Here is a 20,308-nt window from a genome sequence, read left to right as displayed (position 1 = left end):
ACGCAGACCCAAAGGAATACCCTTAACCATCATCAACAAATTCTCTAAACAATTCCTACCCACCGAGATCGTCTTTCCTAGGAGCTTAATTGCAGTGTCTATAGTTTTCCCACCTTAGACTTTAGAAGAGGGAGCATTTTTTAGGCACTGTCTTCCGTCAATCTATTGTGGCTGTGAGGTTTTCTGCTGCGCGAGTTAGAGAAGGGAGATGAGAGGATAGAAGAGAGAAGGGTCCTGAAGTGGAGAGGGAGAGAAATAAGTGGCGTGAGGGAGAGAGGGAGGAAGAAAAGAGGGAAGGGGTCTGAACTCTAGAGTTATCGGCATGAGAAAGAGAGAGGAGATGAGTGAGAATAGTAAATAAAAATATAGATTCCCTACATCCAATACGCTACCGTTTAGGTAGTTGAAGGTTGGGTTTACTTTTTGGGCTTTAACATGTGATAGACCACTTTATAAATCAGCCCGCTATCGATTTGAAACAGTGATGAACAGTAATTTTTTTCATCCATTTTTCATCTTTTTATTTTGTTATACCGCTTTTTTCCTTTTTTCTTAAGCATATATCTTATATTTCATCTGTGCATTATAGGGATATAATAGTTTTTTTATTTATTTTAGTCTTGGGAAAAGGAATCAGATGGATTTATTTTTGTCAGTACTTTGAGTGTTGGGAAAATGATGACTTGAGTTTGTTTGTCATCTATGCGTATGTGTTTTTTTGTCTTCCTTTTTATTCCTTCTTTACCTCTCTTTTTGAGTTGTTTTCCCGTTCTTGAGTAGGGGGTGAACATTATTTTCGACCATTAACTTTTTCGTGTTAATCTCGACATCGGCACCATTAAGAGGATTTGAGATAAAGAAATAGTAGATCTTAGATCATACACATACATTAAACACAGAAAAATCACATCAAAATAACCCAATTTTTTATCATGTCACAAAAATCACCAAGATTTTCTTCCATTGGCCAAAATACAGCCGATCCAAGAAAATCCAAAAACCCAGAAACCCATAGACACATAAAACCCAAAGATTTATTAGATCGGAAAATAAAAATTTTCTCCAACGCATATCCAAAGAAATACCCGTAACCATTATCAATAAATTCTTCAAATGAGCCCCCAAAACAAATTCTTTGGCAATATGCACAGTTTCATCAACTACGAAAAAACTAAAATTACTCAAAATTTCATTACATTGCAAAAATCTCCAAGATTTTTATCATTCGGGCAAAATATACCCAAGCCAAGAAAATCAAAAAATCTAGAAACCCACAAACAGAAAAAACCCAAAGATTCTTCAGATTGGAAAAAAAAATACTCCAACGCAGATGCAAAGGAATACCTGTAACCATCATCAACAAATTCTCCAAACAACTCCTACCCACCAGGATCGTCTTCCCAAGTAGCTTGATTGCCGGCTCTATGGTTTTCCCATCTTAGATTTTGGAAGTGAGAGTATTTCAATATGCACTGTCTTCCATCAATATATAGAGGCTGTGAGGTTTTCTGCTACACGAAGTAGAGAAATGAGATGAGAGGAGAGAATAGAAATGGGTCCTTTAGTGGTGAGGGAGAGAACGAAAGGCGTGAGGGAGAGAAGGGGAGGGACGGAAATAGAGAAGGTGTCTGGACTTTAGAGTGGTCGGCGCAAGAAAGAGAAAGGCGAGGGGGGAGAAGAGTAAATAAAAATATACATTCCCTACACATAATACGCTATCGTTTAGGTAGCTAAAGGTTGGGTTTGTTTTTTGGGATTTAAGATGTGATAGGCCACTTTTTAAATCATCCCGCTATCGATTTGAAACAGTGATGAACAGTAATTTTTTATTCATCCATTTTTTGTTTTTTTTTTTGTTATACCGCTTTTATCCCTTTTTTTAAGTGTTTATCTTGTATTTCATCAACGTACTACAGGAATATAATAATCTTTTTATTTATTTGAGTCTTGGGAAAAGAAATCAGTAGGATTTATTTGTTTCAGTACTTTGAGCTTTGGGAAAGGGATAACTTAAGTTTGTCAACCATCTATGCCCATGTATTTTTCTCTTTTCCTTTTTCTTCATTAGTTACCCCTCTATTTGAGTTGTTTCCCAGTTCTCGTGTAGGGGTGAACAGTATTTTCATCAATTAGTTTTTCCTTGTTAGTCTTGACATTGGCACCATCAAGAGGATTCGAGATTCAGAAATGGTAGATCTCAAATCATACACATACATTAAACATGTACAAACCACATCAAAACAACCCAATTTTAAATCACATCGCAAAAATCACCAAGATTTTCTTCTATCAGCCAAAATATAGCCGATCGAAGAAAATCCAAAAAGCCAGAAACCAACGTACACATAAAACCCAAAGATTCATCATATTGGAAAATAAAAATTTTCTCCAACGCAAATCCAATGAATTACCCATAACCATTATCAACAAATTCTTCAAACGAGCCCCCACAACAAATTTTTTGGCAATATGCACAGTTTTATCAAACACGGAAAAACTAAAATTACCCAAAATTTCATTACATCGTAAAAATCACCAAAATTTTTATAATTCTGCCAAAATATATCCGAGCCATGAAAACAAAAAAACCCAAAGATTAATTAGATCTAAAAAAAAAATTCTCCAACGCAGACCCAAAGGAATACTCGTAACCCTCATCAACAAATTCTCTAAACAATTCCTACCCACCGAGATCGTCTTTCCTAGGAGCTTGATTGCAGGGTCTATGGTTTTCCCACCTTAGACTTCAGAAGAGGGAGCGTTTTTGAGGCACTGTCTTCCGTCAATCTATTGTGACTGTGAGGTTTTCTGCTACGCGAGTTAGAGAAGGGAGATGAGAGGGTAGAAGAGAGAGGAGCCCTGAAGTGGAGAGAGAGAGAAGGAAGTGGCATGAGGGAGAGAGGGAGGAAGAAAAGAGAGAAGGGGTCTGGACTCTGGAGTTGTCGGCTCGAGAAAGAGAGAGGGGATGAGTCAGAATAGTAAATAAAAATATAGATTCCTTACAACCAATACACTGTCGTTTAGGTAGCTGAAGGTTGGGTTTACTTTTTGGGGTTTAACATGTGATAGGCCACTTTATAAATCAGTCCGCTATCGATTTGAAACAGTGATGAACAATAATTTTTTTTCATCTATTTTTCATCTTTTTTTTTTTTTGTTATGCCGCTTTTTTCCTTTTTCTTAAGCGTTTATCTTATATTTCATCCGTGTATTATAAGGATATAATTGTCTTTTTATTTATTTTAGTCATGGGAAAATGAATCAGATGGATTTATTTGTGTCAGTACTTTGAGCATTGGGAAAATGATGACTTGAGTTTATTTGTCATCTATGCCCATGTGTTTTTTCGTCTTCCTTTTTATTCCTTCTTTACCTATCTTTTTGAGTTGTTTTCCCGTTCTCGAGTAGGGGTGGACATTATTTTCGACCATTAATTTTTCCCTGTTAGTCTCGACATCGGCACCATCAAGAGGATTTGAGATAAAGAAATGGTAGATATTAGATCATACACATACATTAAACACAGAAAAATCACATCAAAATAACCCAATTTTTCATCACGTCGCAAAAATCACTAAGATTTTCTTCCATCGGTCAAAATACAGCCGATCCAAGAAAATCCAAAAACCCAGAAACCTATAGACACATAAAACCCAAAGATTCATCAGATCGGAAAATAAAAATTTTCTCCAACTCATATCCAAAGAAATACCTATAACCATCATCAATAAATTCGTCAAACGAGCCCCCACAACAAATTCTCTGGCAATATGCATAGTTTTATCAAATATGAAAAAACTAAAATTACTCAAAATTTCATTACATTGCAAAAATCACCAAGATTTTTATCATTCGGCCAAAATATACACATGCCAAGAAAATCAAAAAATCCAGAAACCCACAAATAGAAAAAACCCAAAGATTTATCAGATTGGAAAAAAAAATAATACTCCAACGCAGATCCAAATAAATACCTGTAATAATTATCAACAAATTCTCCAAACGACTCCTACCCATCTGGATCGTCTTCCCAAGTAGCTTGATTGCAGGGTCTATGGTTTTCTCATCTTAGACTTTGGAAGTGGGAGCATTTCAATATGCACTGTCTTCCATCAATCTATGGAGGCTGTGAGGTTTTTAGCTACACGAGGTAGAGAAAGGAGATGAGAGGAGAGAATAGAAAGGGCCCTTTAGTGGTGAGGGAGAGAACGAAAGGCGTGAGGGAGAGAAGGGAGAAGCAGAGGAAGAAAATAGAGAAGGTGTCTGGACTCTAGAGTGGTCGGCGCGAGAAAGAGAGAGGCGAGGGGAGAGAAGAGTAAATAAAAATATACATTCCCTACACACAATACGCTATCGTTTAGGTAGCTAAAGGTTGGGTTTTTTTTTTGGGATTTAACATGTGATAGGCCACTTTTTAAATCAGCCCGCTATCGATTTGAAACAGTGATGAACAGTAATTTTTTATTCATCCTTTTTTCGTCTTTTTTTTTTTGTTATACCGCTTTTATCCCCTTTTTTAAGTGTTTATCTTGTATTTCATCCACGTACTACAAGGATATAATAATCTTTTTATTTATTTGAGTCTTGGAAAAAGGAATCAGAAGGATTTATTTGTGTCAGTACTTTGAGCTTTGGGAAAAGGGATGACTTAAGTTTGTCAGCCATCTATGCCCATGTGTTTTTTCGTCTTCATTTTTCTTCCTTCTTTACCCCTGTATTTGAGTTGTTTTCCCGTTCTCAAGTACGGGTGAATAGTGTTGTCGTCCATTAATTTTTCCTTATTAGTCTCAACGTCGGCATCATCATGAGGATTTGAGATATAGAAATGATAGATCTCAAATCATACGCATACATTAAATACAGAAAAACCACATCAAATGAACCCAATTTTTCAACATGTTTCAAAAATCACCAAAATTTTCTTCCATCGGCTAAAATACAGCCGATCCAAGAAGATCCAAGAAAATTCAAAAATCAAGAAACCCACATACACATAAAACCCAGAGATTCATCAGATCGGAAAATAAAAATTTTCTCCATCGCAGATCCAAAGAAATACCCGTAACTATAATCAACAAACTCTCCAAACGAGCCCCCACAACAAATTCTTTGGCAATATACACAGTTTTATAAAAAACAGAATAACCAAAATTTTCCAAAATTTCATTACGTCGCAAAAATACCAAGATTTTTATCATTTGGCCAAAATATACTCGAGCGAAGAAACCAAAAAACCCATAAACCCACAAACAAAGAAAATCCAAAGATTTATGAGATCGGAAAATAAAAATTTTCTCCAACGCAGATCCAACGAAATATCCATATCCATCATTAACAAACTCTCCAAACGATTTCTATCCACCGAGATCGTCTTCCCGAGGAGCTTGATTATGGGGTCTATTGTTTTCCCACCTTAGACTTCGGAAGAGGGAGCGCTGTTGTAGTCACTGTCTTCCGTCATTCTTTGGTGGCTGAATGGTTTTCTGCTACTCGAGGCGAAGAAGGGAGAGGAGAGAAGAGAAGGGAGAGAGGCCCTAAAGTAGTGAGGGAGAGTGGGAGAGAGAGAGGGAGAAAAGAGAGAATGGATCTGGACTCTGAAGTGATCGGCGAGAGAAAAAGAGAGGAGATGGGAGAGAAGAGTAATCAAGAATATAAATTCCCTACATCCAATACGCTGCCGTTTAGGTAGCTGAATGTTGAGTTTATTTTTTGGATTTTATCATGTGATAGACCACTTTATAAATCAACCCATAAAATATATTTTCTTTTACCCCTATCTTTATAACGAAATTTTCATTTCATTTATTTTGTTTCTTCGTTTTGCCAAGTGTTTGTTGTCTTTTTTACATTTTGGAAGCGGGAGGGTATTATCATAAAGGAGGGACCACCGGTTGAAGAGCTGCAGCGACGTAAATAAATAAAAGTACGACCGTCTTGAGCTCTGTATCTATCAACGAGTAGAGATTAAATAAATAAAATTGTTAATTCATCATGGTCCCCACTTCTGAAACATTACACTTGAATTGAAATTTGTTGTACAATTATTTATTGTATTCTCGAAATAAATAAATGTCATACTTGAATGTTATTTTTGTTTAATGATTTATTAAGATATATAATTTTTGTTTAATAATTTCTTTTTTTTAATGTAAAGGATGAGAGTTTATATGGGGAGCACAGAGAGCTGGGCTTCTCGTCTGAAATTAGGGAAGACGGGTTCGGGTTAAGTTTTGGGTTTTTGAACTTTAGATACGAAAATAGATTTTTCTTTTTTTCTTTTTATAAGTTAGATATGAAAATAGATAATATAACAAATTAGTTTATATGAAAATAGATAATATAACAAATTAGTTTGTGCTCACCGATGACAGATCAAAGCATCCAACATGCATCGTTCAAAGTAAATGATAATGCAATAATTTTGTCATATAATAAATTATAATATAAGTAATGTTCATTGATATAATGTAATTAAAGAAATATTAATAATAAAGAATAATAATATTTTATTATTATAAAGTGTGTAATAGCTAATTTATTGTAGATTTTAAGTAATGAGTGATTGACTAAAAGAAAAAAAAAATACATTTTAGTTAAATTTGTAACTTTTTTATCTACTTGTAAAAATTCTGTAAATTAAAGTACTGGTAACTTATTAATGAGATAAAAACATAGAAAACATGCAATTGGGCATACGTGCCTCATAACATCTTTAACTAGTGTAGTGTATATATATATATATATATATATATATATATAAGAAAGTCTCGAAAAGAAAAAGAAAGAAAGTCAATTCTATTATATAATCAGAAAATAGAGAGAATAATTAAAAAAAGAAATAGAAAATACTAAATAATCATCTGTAGAAATAATAATAATAATAATAATGGAAAGAAATAATAATAATAATAATAATAATAATGGATTCAACAAATGATAAATCTCAATATATCACTATAATATGGACAGGTTTCATAACCAAATATAAATAGTATATACTTATCTATTTTAAAAATATTGAAATTACTCAATTATTTATTATGGTTTGCCATATTTTAAGAGTTTTGATACTCATCATACTACACATCATATTTATTTTTATTTTATTTGTTTATTTTATTTAAATTTTTTTATTCTTCTTAAATTAATTGAATTCTTTTATTCATCATTCATATACCATAAATTTGATAAGGAAAAAAATTAAAAATTAAAAAATATGCATAGTATATAATATGAAGCCGATGAGTAGAACTTTTCATCTTTTAAATATTTTAAAATTGTATTTTAAATATTTTTGTTATATATATATAAAGGTAGATACAACAGTCGTTCTATGATAATTACTAGTCAAGAAGATTCGGCAGATAGTAACCATCAATAATAAATTCTTAAAATAAAGAATCCTGAGCCCTCCCTATCCACATTACTATTTTTATCTACTTCCGACCATAACATATGTTGACAAATCATAGAATGCTTTATTGTTTTGTTCTTCGTGTTCATTGGATCTATATAAGTGTATTGTTAATGCTTATCTTTCGTCAGCATCTTTTTATTTCTTGCGTTGCTTTTTTGGCAATAAAAATTCTATTTTCAAAAAATGTGCGTTGAGCACACCTAATAAAATATTTACACACAATTTAATTTAAAAATTTTAACTTACAAATCAAATCTTACGTCTTGCAACGAGTACGTCCTAATTTAATCATTCATTCTGTTATATAAATAATTGTAGAAAACCAAATGAATTAATATATAAATCTTATTTATTTATTTATTTATTTATTTTAATAAAGCATATTTATTTAAAAATTCATTAAATGTAAGCCAAATTTTATAGCTTACATTATAAATCAATAGATGAAACTAGGATTAATCATTAAAGTTTAGAAGGGTTCGAGCAAGATTAAGTTTTTTTAAGGGGGCATTATCAATAAAATATTAAAGAATTTATGAAAACATTTATAATTTTAAAAAATTATTGTGTTAAGATAACCAAAAACTCTCCAAAATTTTTTCTCCTACAAGATTTCCCAATGAGAACGGTAAATACGTTAACAACTTATTTGAAAAATATGTTAATTATATAATGTTATCATTCTGAGAGTTAAATGTTTAATCAAATTAATATCCAACAGTCTTAAAATTTTTAGATTAATGGTTAGATTTTTAACAATTGGTATCAAAGTAGAGATCACGTCACGAGTTCAAGTCACGGAATAGATAATCTATAGGTTGGATTAAAATATCTTAGTATTATGTATGAATATAGTATTAAGTCATTGAATACTGATAAATGAGTGAAATTACCAAAAGAAAAAATGCTACTACTAGATCGCTGTCAATTAGGGATGTAAGGAATTCGGTCCGAACCGGACCAGACCAAACTCCAGACCAGTTGATCTTGGTCCCATAAATTGTGGATCGAAAAAATTCAGTCCGGTCCTAGGATCTATAAATTTTGGACCAAACCGAACTCCTATATATATTTTAAAAATATTTCAATAATTTAATATCTTATTTTTATATAGTAATTATATAAGTTAATGATGTAATTTTCATTTAAATTATTATCATTGACCATATAAAATATTTTTCTAATGAATTAGTTACGTAATCCACATTAATAATTCACTTATTTTAATTTAGTAATTTAGATAACTTTTTTATTACTTTATTTGGAAAAAAGAAGAAAAAATAAAAAATAATTGGGCTAGATCGAATTGGACCGATAGCTACCGGTTCGGTCCAGTCTGGTTTGGAGAAAATGGTAGACTGAAAATTTTGATCCATTAACTCCCAAACCGGACTGGATTAGACCGAACGGATTTACACCTCTAATGTCGATAAAGTGGGCCGCCATAAAAGCCAGATTCGAAACCATGGGAGAATATTATTATTCTGATGGTTAAATGTTTAACTAAATTAGTATTAATAGTCATAGAAATTTTGGATCAATAGTTAGATTTTTAATATCTAATAATCCCATTTTTTCTTTTTTCGTATTTTTGTCGAAGTATAAGTACCCTATTTCAAGTTCAGAGTTTAAACTAAATCTTATGGAAGTATTGAGGTCAAAACTTGATTTCAATAAAAAAAATATATATCAATTTTTTTTTTTTTTTTGGTGAAAATGTAACTCCAATTGAAGTTAGGAGTTTAAAACGAGATTTTATGGAAATCTTTGAGTTTAAAACTTTATTTAAATTCCAGTAAAAACAAAACTTGATTTAATTAAAGGGAAATGAATGTGCAAGTACCGTATAATTACTTTGAAAAAAATGAATAAATACGAGACCTACATGAAAAAAAAAATTAATTTTTTAATAGTGAACCTCCTCTTTTTTAAAATAATTGCACGACACTTGTACACTCTATAATTATATGTAGTATTACTCTTAATTAAAATACCACCTCCACCTGGCAGCTACATAATTTTAAAGGCTATAATATTTTCATTAAGTTAATGAAATAATTAAAAAAAAACTATTAATCACAAAAAAATAAAAAAAAAAAGACCATCGGTTGTTGGACTACATGCAATCCAGAAAAGAGTGAACCCAGGGTTTAGCCCATTATATTGGGCTTCACCCACTTCTCTTCGTCCGAAAGTTTCTCCACTTTTGAAAAAATATTATATATTTGAGATTTCTTAAGTATTTTCTTTATGTTGAATTTTCAAACATTCTAAAACAAATATTTTTTTAAACAAGATGATGGTATTCTAATTTTATTGATAGATAACCCTTACTAATGGCGGAAGAATATTTTATATAAGAGGAAACTTGGAAGTTACATTCAAAATCTCAAAATCGAACTCCTAAGAACTATGTGAAAATAGGGATACTACCCACACCCTACAACGTATGGTAGCCCCCCTCCTGCCCCCGCCCCCGCATGGGTAGAGGGTGGGGCTTCTCACGCTGGAACCTGTCCCCGCACAGCGAGGACGAGGCACCTTGTACAAGTGTCGGGGGACAAGGGCGGACCCCTGCTCCGTCCGCCTCCCGTCCACCACCCACCCACAGGCCACCGCCACCATGCACAAAATCTACAAATCCACAGTCACAACAAATAAACACAACGATTCCACAAGCACTTGCAAGAAATAATTGAGAAGAGAGAGAGAGAGAGATCTTAGACTGAGAGAGAGGGAGAGAGCCTGAGAGGGAGAGACGGCGTCGCAGAGAGGACTGAGGGAGAGACGACGTAGATGACTACGGCGAGGCAAAGAGCCACTCGGGGGGGAACTGGAAAGAGAGAGAGGGAGGGGGGACTAGGAAGTGGGAAGAGACTCGGGGCTCGGGGTGAGGGGGGGTAGGGTTAAACTAAAACCCCCAAAACGATGTCATATATATATATATATATATAATATTTTCATTACCACAACGGAATTATATATATGTATATGCAGAGGCGGCAGGGCTCAGCCTAGGGGTGAAAGTTGGTCGGTCCAAATAGGAGAAACTGACTAGACAGGCCAGGGACCAAGACTGGTCGGTCTCGGTCCCTGAAATAGAGGACTGAGACTTTTCGGTCTGGTCTCAATCAGGGGTTTCCCATCTTGAACTGGACCAGAATGATCAAATTTAAAAAATATATATTATTTATATAATAATTGTATATTTAATTATATAATTTTCATCTAACCTATCACCATTAAAAATATAAATTTTTAAATATGTTATTAACAAATTAATATTCTATCAAATAACTAATATATAATATCAAATAATTAATTATATAGTAATTATATAAGTTAAGAATGTAATGTAATTTTCATCTAATTTATTATCATTGACCATATAAAATAATTTTTTATTGAGTTAGTTACATAATCTACATTAATAATTCACTTGATTTTGATTTAATATTTTAAATAATTTTTTTATTAATTTATTTATAAAAAATGAAAAAAATAAAAAAATAATAATTGGGCTGGATCAATAACTACTGGTACGGTCCGGTCGGGGAAAATGATGGACCAAAATTCACCCCCTGATCAGACCAGACCAATTTACACCCCTAGCTGAGCCCAACCCACCCTCGCATGAGCAAGTTGAAGATAAATAATTAATGCTTGAGATTAGGGATTCTTGCAAGATACAAAGCAACAAGACCAACCATACATTTAGGAAGTTGTAAAATGGAAGAGAAATTTACCGTATTACCATGCGTACAGAATGAGGCAAAACTATCAACTAAAGCATTATCTTCCCAGTAAACACGATGAACGCTAAAAGAGAGAGGTTTTTAAAATTTAAGATATCATCTCAAATATCAATAAATTGTCACGAGGTTGAAAATTAGAATTAAACCAATTAACCACAAGTTGAGAGTTCAATTCCACAATAAGGCCCAACACATTTAATTGATAACATAAAAGCAAACCAATCTTTAAAGTCAAAAACACTGCAAAAGTGTTAGTGTCACTGGTACCCAAACAATAAGAAAAACTAGCAATAATAAAGCTATAAGAGGTTCTTAATATGCCCCCACAGTTAGCGGGTCGGGCTTACCTTTAGTAACACAATCACTGTTGAGCTTAAAACTTTCCAAGGGGGAGGGATCTGGAAATATGAAGAGACTCAAGGACCGATGCATTGGAATGGGTCAATAAGGACTTAGGCTTAAGCAAGAGGTTGAGATCACGAAACCATTTGGTGATCTTGTAAATTTTAGTACAAAAACTAGTATGGCTATCTTCAAATCTAGCCTTGTTCCTTACTAACCAAACCTCCCAAAGAACTAGGGAACAAGCAAGTGAAGTTCATCAAAGCTATAAAAGGAGGACTACCATTGAATAGTATTATTCTTCCAACTTCTAGAGGCACTATGCGCATGACCAAATGTAGGAAAAAAATGAAGCCACACCTTCTTAAAAGGGAAACAATCAACAAAGACATGGTTAGCACTTTCCACATGGTGATCAAGGCAAGAAGAACAATTGGAGGATAAGGGAATTCCACACTGTTGGATCTTGTCGTCAAGAGTGACACCATTGTACCATAATTTCCATACCTAGACAGAGATCTTGGTAGGAATCCCATGACACCAAATAAAAGACGCAAAAGGGAAAATAGATAAGTATTATTTGAAAAGATTCCAGAAAAATTTTGAAGTGGTATCACCATCTTGAGTATGCTTCCAAACTCAAGCATTAGAACCCAGCTTAAGAGTCACAGAGAATTGGTTAACTTCTTGCACAAACGTCTTTAAGATAAAATGTAGGGATGAAAACCAAGAGACCTTTTTGTACTAAAGAGTTGTTATCGGCCCAATTGTCATGCCAAAAGTTTATATCACCCTCACATATATTTAATTTAGTTTCAAGATGAAAATAAGGTGGAACTTGCAAATAATTTTCAAAGAGTTAGAATAAAAAGCTTTAGCCCCAATAAGGCTCAAGGGGATGTTGTTGGTCATGTATTTTGGTGCAAGAATTGGGCCTAAGGAGGGCTGGAACACAAAAATCTCCAAGCCAATTTACAATGAAGTGCTTTGATGACATCATGCAAGTTCCTGATACCCAAATCTCTTTCTGAGAAAGGCCAGCATGATTACAAAAAATCCATTCATTTTCATGTTCTTTTTTGGAGTGACCTTCTATTTCCCTTTATGAATGGAGTTAATCACCTTTTTTAGGGGGTTAAGAATATAAAGAATATGAATAAGAATGGAGGATAAGACAGACTTTATAAGAGTAAGTTTACCTCGAGTAGATAAGAGATGACCTTTCCACCTAGTGACTTTCTTTTAAATTTTGGAGAGAATGGCATCATAGGAAAATTAAAATATTTTCCTACAGGTTCATATCATTTGGTATTCAAAGCAAGGTTTCCAATCAGGTCTGATTCTATCTTTTAATTTCTTGCATCCTTAAATTTAATTCTAGGGCTACATTGTTCTAGGGTTGCCAAAAAAAAAAAGAAAAAAATTGCAGAAACAAAAAGTAGCTTACCTAAATTCTTAGGTTTTTCTGGTTTTGCTGAAATTTGCATCTCTTATGGTATCAAAATTCTAGGGTTTCTTACATCTCTAAGGTTGTCCATTACTTCGAGTGTCATTCTATTGATTCTCTTCTATTTCATTGTTAATTCTTGTGTGCTTGAATTCAATTGCTTCATTTTCACAATTGAGTATTGCTGTTTGTAATTGAATTAGGGAGAAGAAGAGAAAAGAAAAGAAAAGAAAGGAAAGGAAAAGGAAAAAAAAAAGAAAAAAAAAATGATAGCATATTCAAAGGTTGCTACATAGTTACAACAAAGAGAAAGAAAGACATTTATTGATTGAGATTTATCATCAAAGGGGCTAAATATATCTTTCTAGTTGGTATCTTGTTTTATAATTACTCTTTCCCTCGTATAAATTCCTTGAGTCTCGTGTCATTTTATTCCTTCCTTATTTCTTGGATCTATATTACTGGTTGGAATAATACATGGTTTTATTGTCTTGATTTAGTTCAACTAGTTCTTAAAGAACTTGAGCGAGAAAACTATTATAGTAAAAGGCAAGAGAGTGTGAGACTATTATCGAAAAAAAGCCAATTAAGAGTGAAACACGAGTAGAGTGCTATTATTCGAGTGTAAACACGTAAGGGAGTGTGTGAGATTTTTCACTAACATTCTTTTATACAGCACTTTACAATGTCTCACCGGAGTGGCTCTTCACCAAAGGGGATAGTAGATAACTCATCTTTTATGTTGCAATCCATGCAACAACAGTTTAAGCGGTTGAACTTGGTGTTGGGTGAAGTGAGGGATAGGAGAGATCATCAAGATGTGGTAATTAGAAATCTACAGGGCAGGAGAGATAGGAGGCGAAGTGAGTCTAGTGTTGAAAACGGGTATAAGAAAAAAAAGTATGGTGATTCTCTTGTTGCTAGGCGTGCACTCAATACACAAATCAAGATGAATGATACAGAGTAGAAGAACGAGAACATTTTTCATACTAGATGCCACATCAACAATAAGGTCTGTAGTATGATCATTGATCTGAAGAGTTGTATTAATTTGGCTAGCACTACTTTAGTTGAGAAATTAAATTTACCTATCTTGAAACACCCTAGACCATACAAGTTGCAATGGTTGAGTGATTGTGGAGAGGTTAGGGTAAATAAGTAAATGCTAGTTTCCTTTTTAATTGGGAAATATCAAGATATAGTCTTTTGTGATGTAGTGCCTATGCATGCTAGTCATATTTTGTTGGAAAAACCGTGGCAGTTTGATAGGAATGTGATTCATAATGGGTTAAGGAACATGTACAGTTTTGAAAAGGATGGAAAAATAATCAAACTTGTTCCTTTAACTCCAACAGAGGTCCATGGGGACCAATTGAAACTCAAAAGTGAGGTTTCTAAAAAACAAGAGTGAAAATGAGAGTGATAAAAAAAGAAAGAGTGAGAGTGGAAGTGATCAAAAAAGAAAGAATGAAAGTGAGAGTGATCAAAAAAGAAAAAGTGAAAAAGAGATTGAACTAAAAAGCAAGAGTGAAAGTGAGATTGAGCTAAAGAGTAAAGGCGAGATTGAGAAAAAAAGAAATAGTGAGGCCGAAAAAGAGAGTGAGAGAAAAATGAAAGAGAAAAAATATGAGGGTGAGACTGAGACCTCAAGAAAAAGAGAGAATGAGTTGAAAAATAATTATGAGATTGAGAGTTCAAAAAAAATGAGAAAAAATAGAGTGACAGAAACACAGAGAGTGAAAAGAAAAAGAGTGTGAAAGGAAAAAAGAGAGTGAAAAACGAAAAGAGAGTGGAAAGAAAAGAGAAAGTGAAGAAAGTAAGAGAAAAATAAAGAGAAAAGTGAGTTTTTATGCTAAGGCGAGTTTTAATACTGACGAACTTGACATATATTTGCCTAGTATTATTGTCTCTTTGTTGCAGGGATATGAGATCATGTTTCCTAGCGGTGTGTTTAATAGATTGCCACCTATTGGGGAGATAGAGTACTATATTAATTTTGTGCCAGGAGCGACAATTCTTAACCGACCTTTCTTTCAAGAACATGAGTCATTGACACACATGAAGGAACAATGTAAGTTGCTGACTAAAATGCATACTAAGTGGGAGGACAGTATTGATACTTTTCCTCATGTATTTAAATACACACAAAGTATGAAAAATTTTATAGTTGATGCTTTAACAAGAAGATATGTCCTTGTCTTTATTTTAGATGCAAAATTGTTGAGACTTGAATATGATAAGGAATTGCATACTAATGATGATGGCTTTGCTAGTGTGTATAAAACATGTGAGAAAGCAGCGTTTGGTAAGTTCTATAAACTAAATTGGTACTTGTTTAGAGAGAGTAGATTTTGTATGCCTATTAGTTTTATGCTTAAGTTGCTTGTGTGTGATAGACATGGTGGTTTGTTGGGTAACCTTGGTGTAAGGAAGACTTTTGTTGTGTTGCATGAACGTTTGTGGGAATATCATTTGCCATTCAATGACGTGTTGCATGAACATTTGTGGAAGTATCATTTGTCATTTATTGATGTTTTGCATAAACGTTTGTGGGAGCATTATTTGCCATTCAATGACGTGTTGCATGAACGTTTGTGGAAGTATCATTTCTTATTCATTGATGTATTGCATGAACGTTTATGAGAGTATCATTTGCCATTCATTGAAGTGTTGCATGAACGTTTGTGGGAGTATTGCTTGCCATTCATTGAGTTTGCATTTAATTGGAGTGATCATTTTGGTGTCAAGAAAATTTTAGACATTTTGCATGAACATGTCTTTTGGCCTAAGATGAAGAGAGATGTTAATCGTATTTGTGGAAGGTGCATTACATGTAGAAAGGCTAAATCTAAGATTTTGCCACTTGGGTTGTATACACCCTTATCCGTTCCTAGTGAGCTATGGGTAGACATATCTATGGACTTTGTCTTGGGGTTGCTTAGGACAAAAAGGGGTAGAGATTCTATTTTTGTAGTTGTGGATAGATTTAGTAAGATGACACATTTTATTCCATGTCATAAAACAGATGATGCCACAAATATAACTGACTTGTTTTTTAGGGAGATAGTGTGACTCCATGGTGTACCTAGAAGTGTTGTTTCTGATAAGGATGTTAAATTCCTTAGCTACTTTTGGAAGGTGTTGTGGGGGAAATTGGGTACTAAACTCTTATTTTTCACTACTTGTCATATACAGATTGATGGTCAGACTAAAGTAGTTAATAGGACTTTAACTCAGCTTTTACGCACTGTTGTTCATAAGAATCTAAAAACTTGGGAGGATTGTTTGCCATTTATAGAGTTGGCATATAATAGGACCATGTATACTACTACTTTATATTCTTCTTTTGAAATTGTTTATAGACTTAATCCATTTACTCTTTTAGATTTAACACATTTACCTATTGATGACAGGAGTAGCTTGGTTGTTTTCCAAATTCTTGAACAAATTAATGAAAATACATATCTAATGGATCTTCCAGGTAAGTATCATGTTTCTGTTATTTTCAATGTTACTAACCATTTTCCCTTTGATCCAATTGAAGATTCGAGGTCGAATCCTTTTGAGGAGAGGGGGAATGATGGGAACCAAGATGAACCTAGTTTTAAAGATCCTTTGCAACTTCCAGATGGGCCAAGAAGATAAAGGAGACAATATTGAATATTATTTGTGAGCTGAGTTTTCTCCTCTTGTTCTTGATTGAACTCTTGTATAATAAGAAAATACTCTTGGAGTGATTAATCTTGTAGCCAGACATGCTTTCATATTGAGTGATGAATCCTATAAGATTGGTGAGGCTCTTCTTAGAACCGTTAGTGAAGATTAAGGTTGCGTTTGGGTAGTGAGGTGATTTCAGATATTTTGTGAATAGTAGTGAAAAAGTAATGATATAATATTGAATAAAAGTGAAAAGTAGGTGAAAAGTAATAATAAAATAATGAATAATAGTTACTCCACTACCCAAACTAGCCCGAGGTCATCTGCAAAAGAATATGAGAAAGAGAGCTACAACCCCAAGGGAAAGAATAGAGGTTGATACGACCATCCATGATGAGTTGGTGAAGATCCCTACTAAGAGGTTCTTCATTAAGGATGGAAAAAAGAGGCAAGGGACCCATTTGCCTTAAACCCTAGTAGAAGTAAAATAACTAGAGTGAAAACCGTTCAAAGAGATAGAAAGGTAGGACCCAAAAAAAAAAACTTGGAAAAGAGAGACAAAGCCCTCACTAAAACCAAAAGAAGAAAGAACATGAGAGAGGTAGTTCTAGTTAACTCTATCAAAAGCTTTAGTCATATCTACTTTAAGCATGACATTGTTAGCCCTGATTTTTTTTTGTTGCCAGACTATGAGTTAACTCCTAGGCCAGAGAAATACTGTGACGCCCCTACTCTTCGCTTGGGACTTGACGGATACTGAAGTGTCGGGACATCCAACATAAGGTTACATAACCATGTTCATGACATATAAAATTCATTGCACCTAGTTTGTTTCTAGCAATATGCAATAATCGCAGTGAGATTTTTTCTTGTTTAATCATAAGTTGCACTAGAATAAACTAAATCTCAAAATATCATGTCTTAAACAACCATACAATAACAATAGGATCCTAAACATTGACCCTTCATAAACCACAAAAAGCTTAGCATATTTTTTTATGCTACATGGTTACAAATATGATTATTCTTCTTCCTCTAAGATCTCTCAAAGGTTCGATATCAAACACCTAAAGATCTCCATATAGAAGGCAATCAACACAAGTTAGCCTTCAAGGGTGAACTCTTCTTCAATCATCTGAGGCCAATTGCCCATCACACTCACTTTCTTCTAAAACTAATACAACTTCTACCATTTCGGGTGGGAATAGTAATTGAGAATACCACGGTAAGATTTTTTAATCTTAGCAAGATATACCACTAAGCTACCATCAGTTTATAAAACATGCATATGTATGCATGGTTGACATGGACTTACTTTTACAAAACATAACTTCAATGAAATCAGAGTTTTCGTACCTTATAACATGCTTGCTTTCATAAAACAAATTTCATTCATTCATATTCTTGCTTTTACAGAGGGTGGACACTCCACAGTTTCCCATAAATCGTGTGCTCCTACTGATTACATCATCACATCACAGTTTGTCCACCAACTGTGAGTACGTTATCAGAGTCTTATCTTATGGTATTTCCATACCATAATTCAGTAGCACCCACCAGTGTTAAGTGTCTTTTGACTTCATTCCAATGATCTTTTGATCTCATTCGAAGCTCGTTGATGGTTCTTTATCAACTTAGGAGATTCCACTCCATTTTGTTCACTCTAAAGTGGACAGAGGACTTTCACTAGGATAATCCCTCATCCTAGCATTTGGAAGATGATATGAGATAAAAAAATCTGTAAATAGTAGTGAAATAGTTTGTAAATAGTAGTGAAATAATTTTAGTTAAGATCTTTTATAGGGTTTTGGGAAATGAGAGAGAAAAAGTTGAATAAAAATATTATAAATTTAAAATATTGTTAAAATAGAATTTTTTAATAGTATTTTTATTTTGAAATTTGAAAAGTTGAATTGCTTTTTGTATTTTGTTTTGAAATTTGAGAAATGTGTAATGATTAGGTAATGATTAGATGAAAAAGTAAAGATTAGAAATTGAAAATTATTTGTATTTGAGTAATGTTTAGATGTTGTCATGAGATGATAAGAGATGAGATAGGATGAGATGAGACCATCTCAACTTCCAAATGGAACATTAACTTTTCATGCTTGACTCAAAATTCATGATAGACTCCTATGCTTCATAACATATGTTTGTGGGACATACTTGGGATTACCAGCAATGGTGGGCAGATCCAAATACAAAGCCTTTAGAGGGATTAAAGAAAAAGTATGGCAGAAGCTAAATGGGTGGAAAAATCAATTTTTATCTTTCCCTGGGAAAGAGGTACTCCTAAAAGCTGTTGTACAGGCCATTCCTACGTGTCATATGAGTGTCTTCAAGCTACATGTGAAGCTATGTAAGGAATTGGCTGGGATGATGGCTCGGTTTTGGTGGGGTCATATGCAAAATGACAAGAAAACGAGGCTGCCTAAGGATAGAGATGGGTTGGGTTTCAGAAATTTGGAGTGCTTCAATCAAGCTATGTTAGCAAAGCAGTGTTGGAGAATATTGTCTAACCCATCCTCTTTGATTGCTAAGGTCCTTAAAGAGAAATATTTCAGAAATTCTGACTTGTTGGAGCCTAGACTTGGGTACAGGCCTTCATTGATTTGGAGAAGTATTAGGGGGGCTTTGGATTTGTTGAAGGATGATGTGGAGGGTGGGAAATGGTAAGAGTGTGAAAATTTGGGGGGATAGATGGGTTCCAAAACCTTCTTCTTTTTGCATTCAATCCTCGACCAAAATTCTTAGTCCAAACTCTCGAGTGTGTGACTTGTTGATTGAAGGGGGTCAAGGGTGGAATGTAGAGTTGGTAAGGGCTAGTCTCAATCAAGAAGAAGCTGACTTGGTGTGCAGTATTCTAGTTAGCTTAACTTGCCTCCCCGATAGAAGAATGTGGTTCTACTAAAAAAATAGGGCTTTTTCAGTAAGGAGTGCATACCACTTAGAGATGGAAAGGAAAATAAGGGAGAAGGGGCAGGTTTCAGATATGAATAACCTGGAAGGTGTATGGAGGAAGGTTTGGAGTTTGAATGTTCCAAGTGTGGTGAAGACTTTTCTATGGAAAGCTTTAAATGAATGCCTCCCAACCAGGAAAAACTTGTTCATTAGAAAGATTAGTGATTCTCAGCTTTGTCCCGTTTGCATGAGGGAAGTGGAGACTATAGAGCATGTGTTGTGGGGTTGTTGTGCTGCGGCTGATGTATGGCTAGAGTTCCCTGCTACCATTCAGAAGCGGCACGGGCTAGAGAAGGATTTCCTGGTGTTATGGGATTCTCTATGCAAGAGAGTTTCTACATATGAGTTGGAATGGATGGCTGTTACTATGAGGGATTTATGGATGCGCAGTAATAGATTTGTTTTTGAGCAAACATTTACGAATCCAAGTCAACTTATACAAGGGGCAAGGAGAAGTTTGGAGATGTTTCAGCAAGCTCAAGAGGGGACCAGTGCAGCAGTTCATTCTCAAGGTGTGGTGAGAGAACATGTCAGATGGAAGGCACCAACAAATCTCAGTGTAAAGCTAAATTGGGACGCTGCTGTGGACTTGAAGAATAGCAGAATGGGGGCTGGTATCATCATCCGAGATTCCATGGGGGAAGTTCAAGTTTCTTTATGTATGAGTAAGATGGGTGTTTTTAAGCCAATTGTGGCTGAGATTTTGGCTTTGTGGAGGGCAGTGGAATT

At 34.2% G+C, this 20,308-nt stretch overlaps 1 protein-coding gene across 1 annotated transcript; it reads left to right on the top strand.

The window, feature by feature from the left end:
- Positions 1-18,799: 18,799 nt before the first annotated feature.
- LOC121235466 (uncharacterized mitochondrial protein AtMg00310-like) lies at positions 18,800-19,294 on the top strand. The gene has a single exon (XM_041131816.1). It carries the CDS (start codon positions 18,800-18,802, stop codon positions 19,292-19,294), a length of 495 nt encoding a protein of 164 aa, XP_040987750.1.
- The last annotated feature ends 1,014 nt before the right edge of the window (positions 19,295-20,308 follow it).

The sequence above is a fragment of the Juglans microcarpa x Juglans regia genome, chromosome 6D (assembly GCF_004785595.1).
Source record: "Juglans microcarpa x Juglans regia isolate MS1-56 chromosome 6D, Jm3101_v1.0, whole genome shotgun sequence".
Classification (NCBI taxonomy): Eukaryota; Viridiplantae; Streptophyta; class Magnoliopsida; order Fagales; family Juglandaceae; genus Juglans; species Juglans microcarpa x Juglans regia.
Note: the sequence above shows the minus strand (reverse complement) of the source record. Positions and strands in the feature narration are given on the sequence as shown.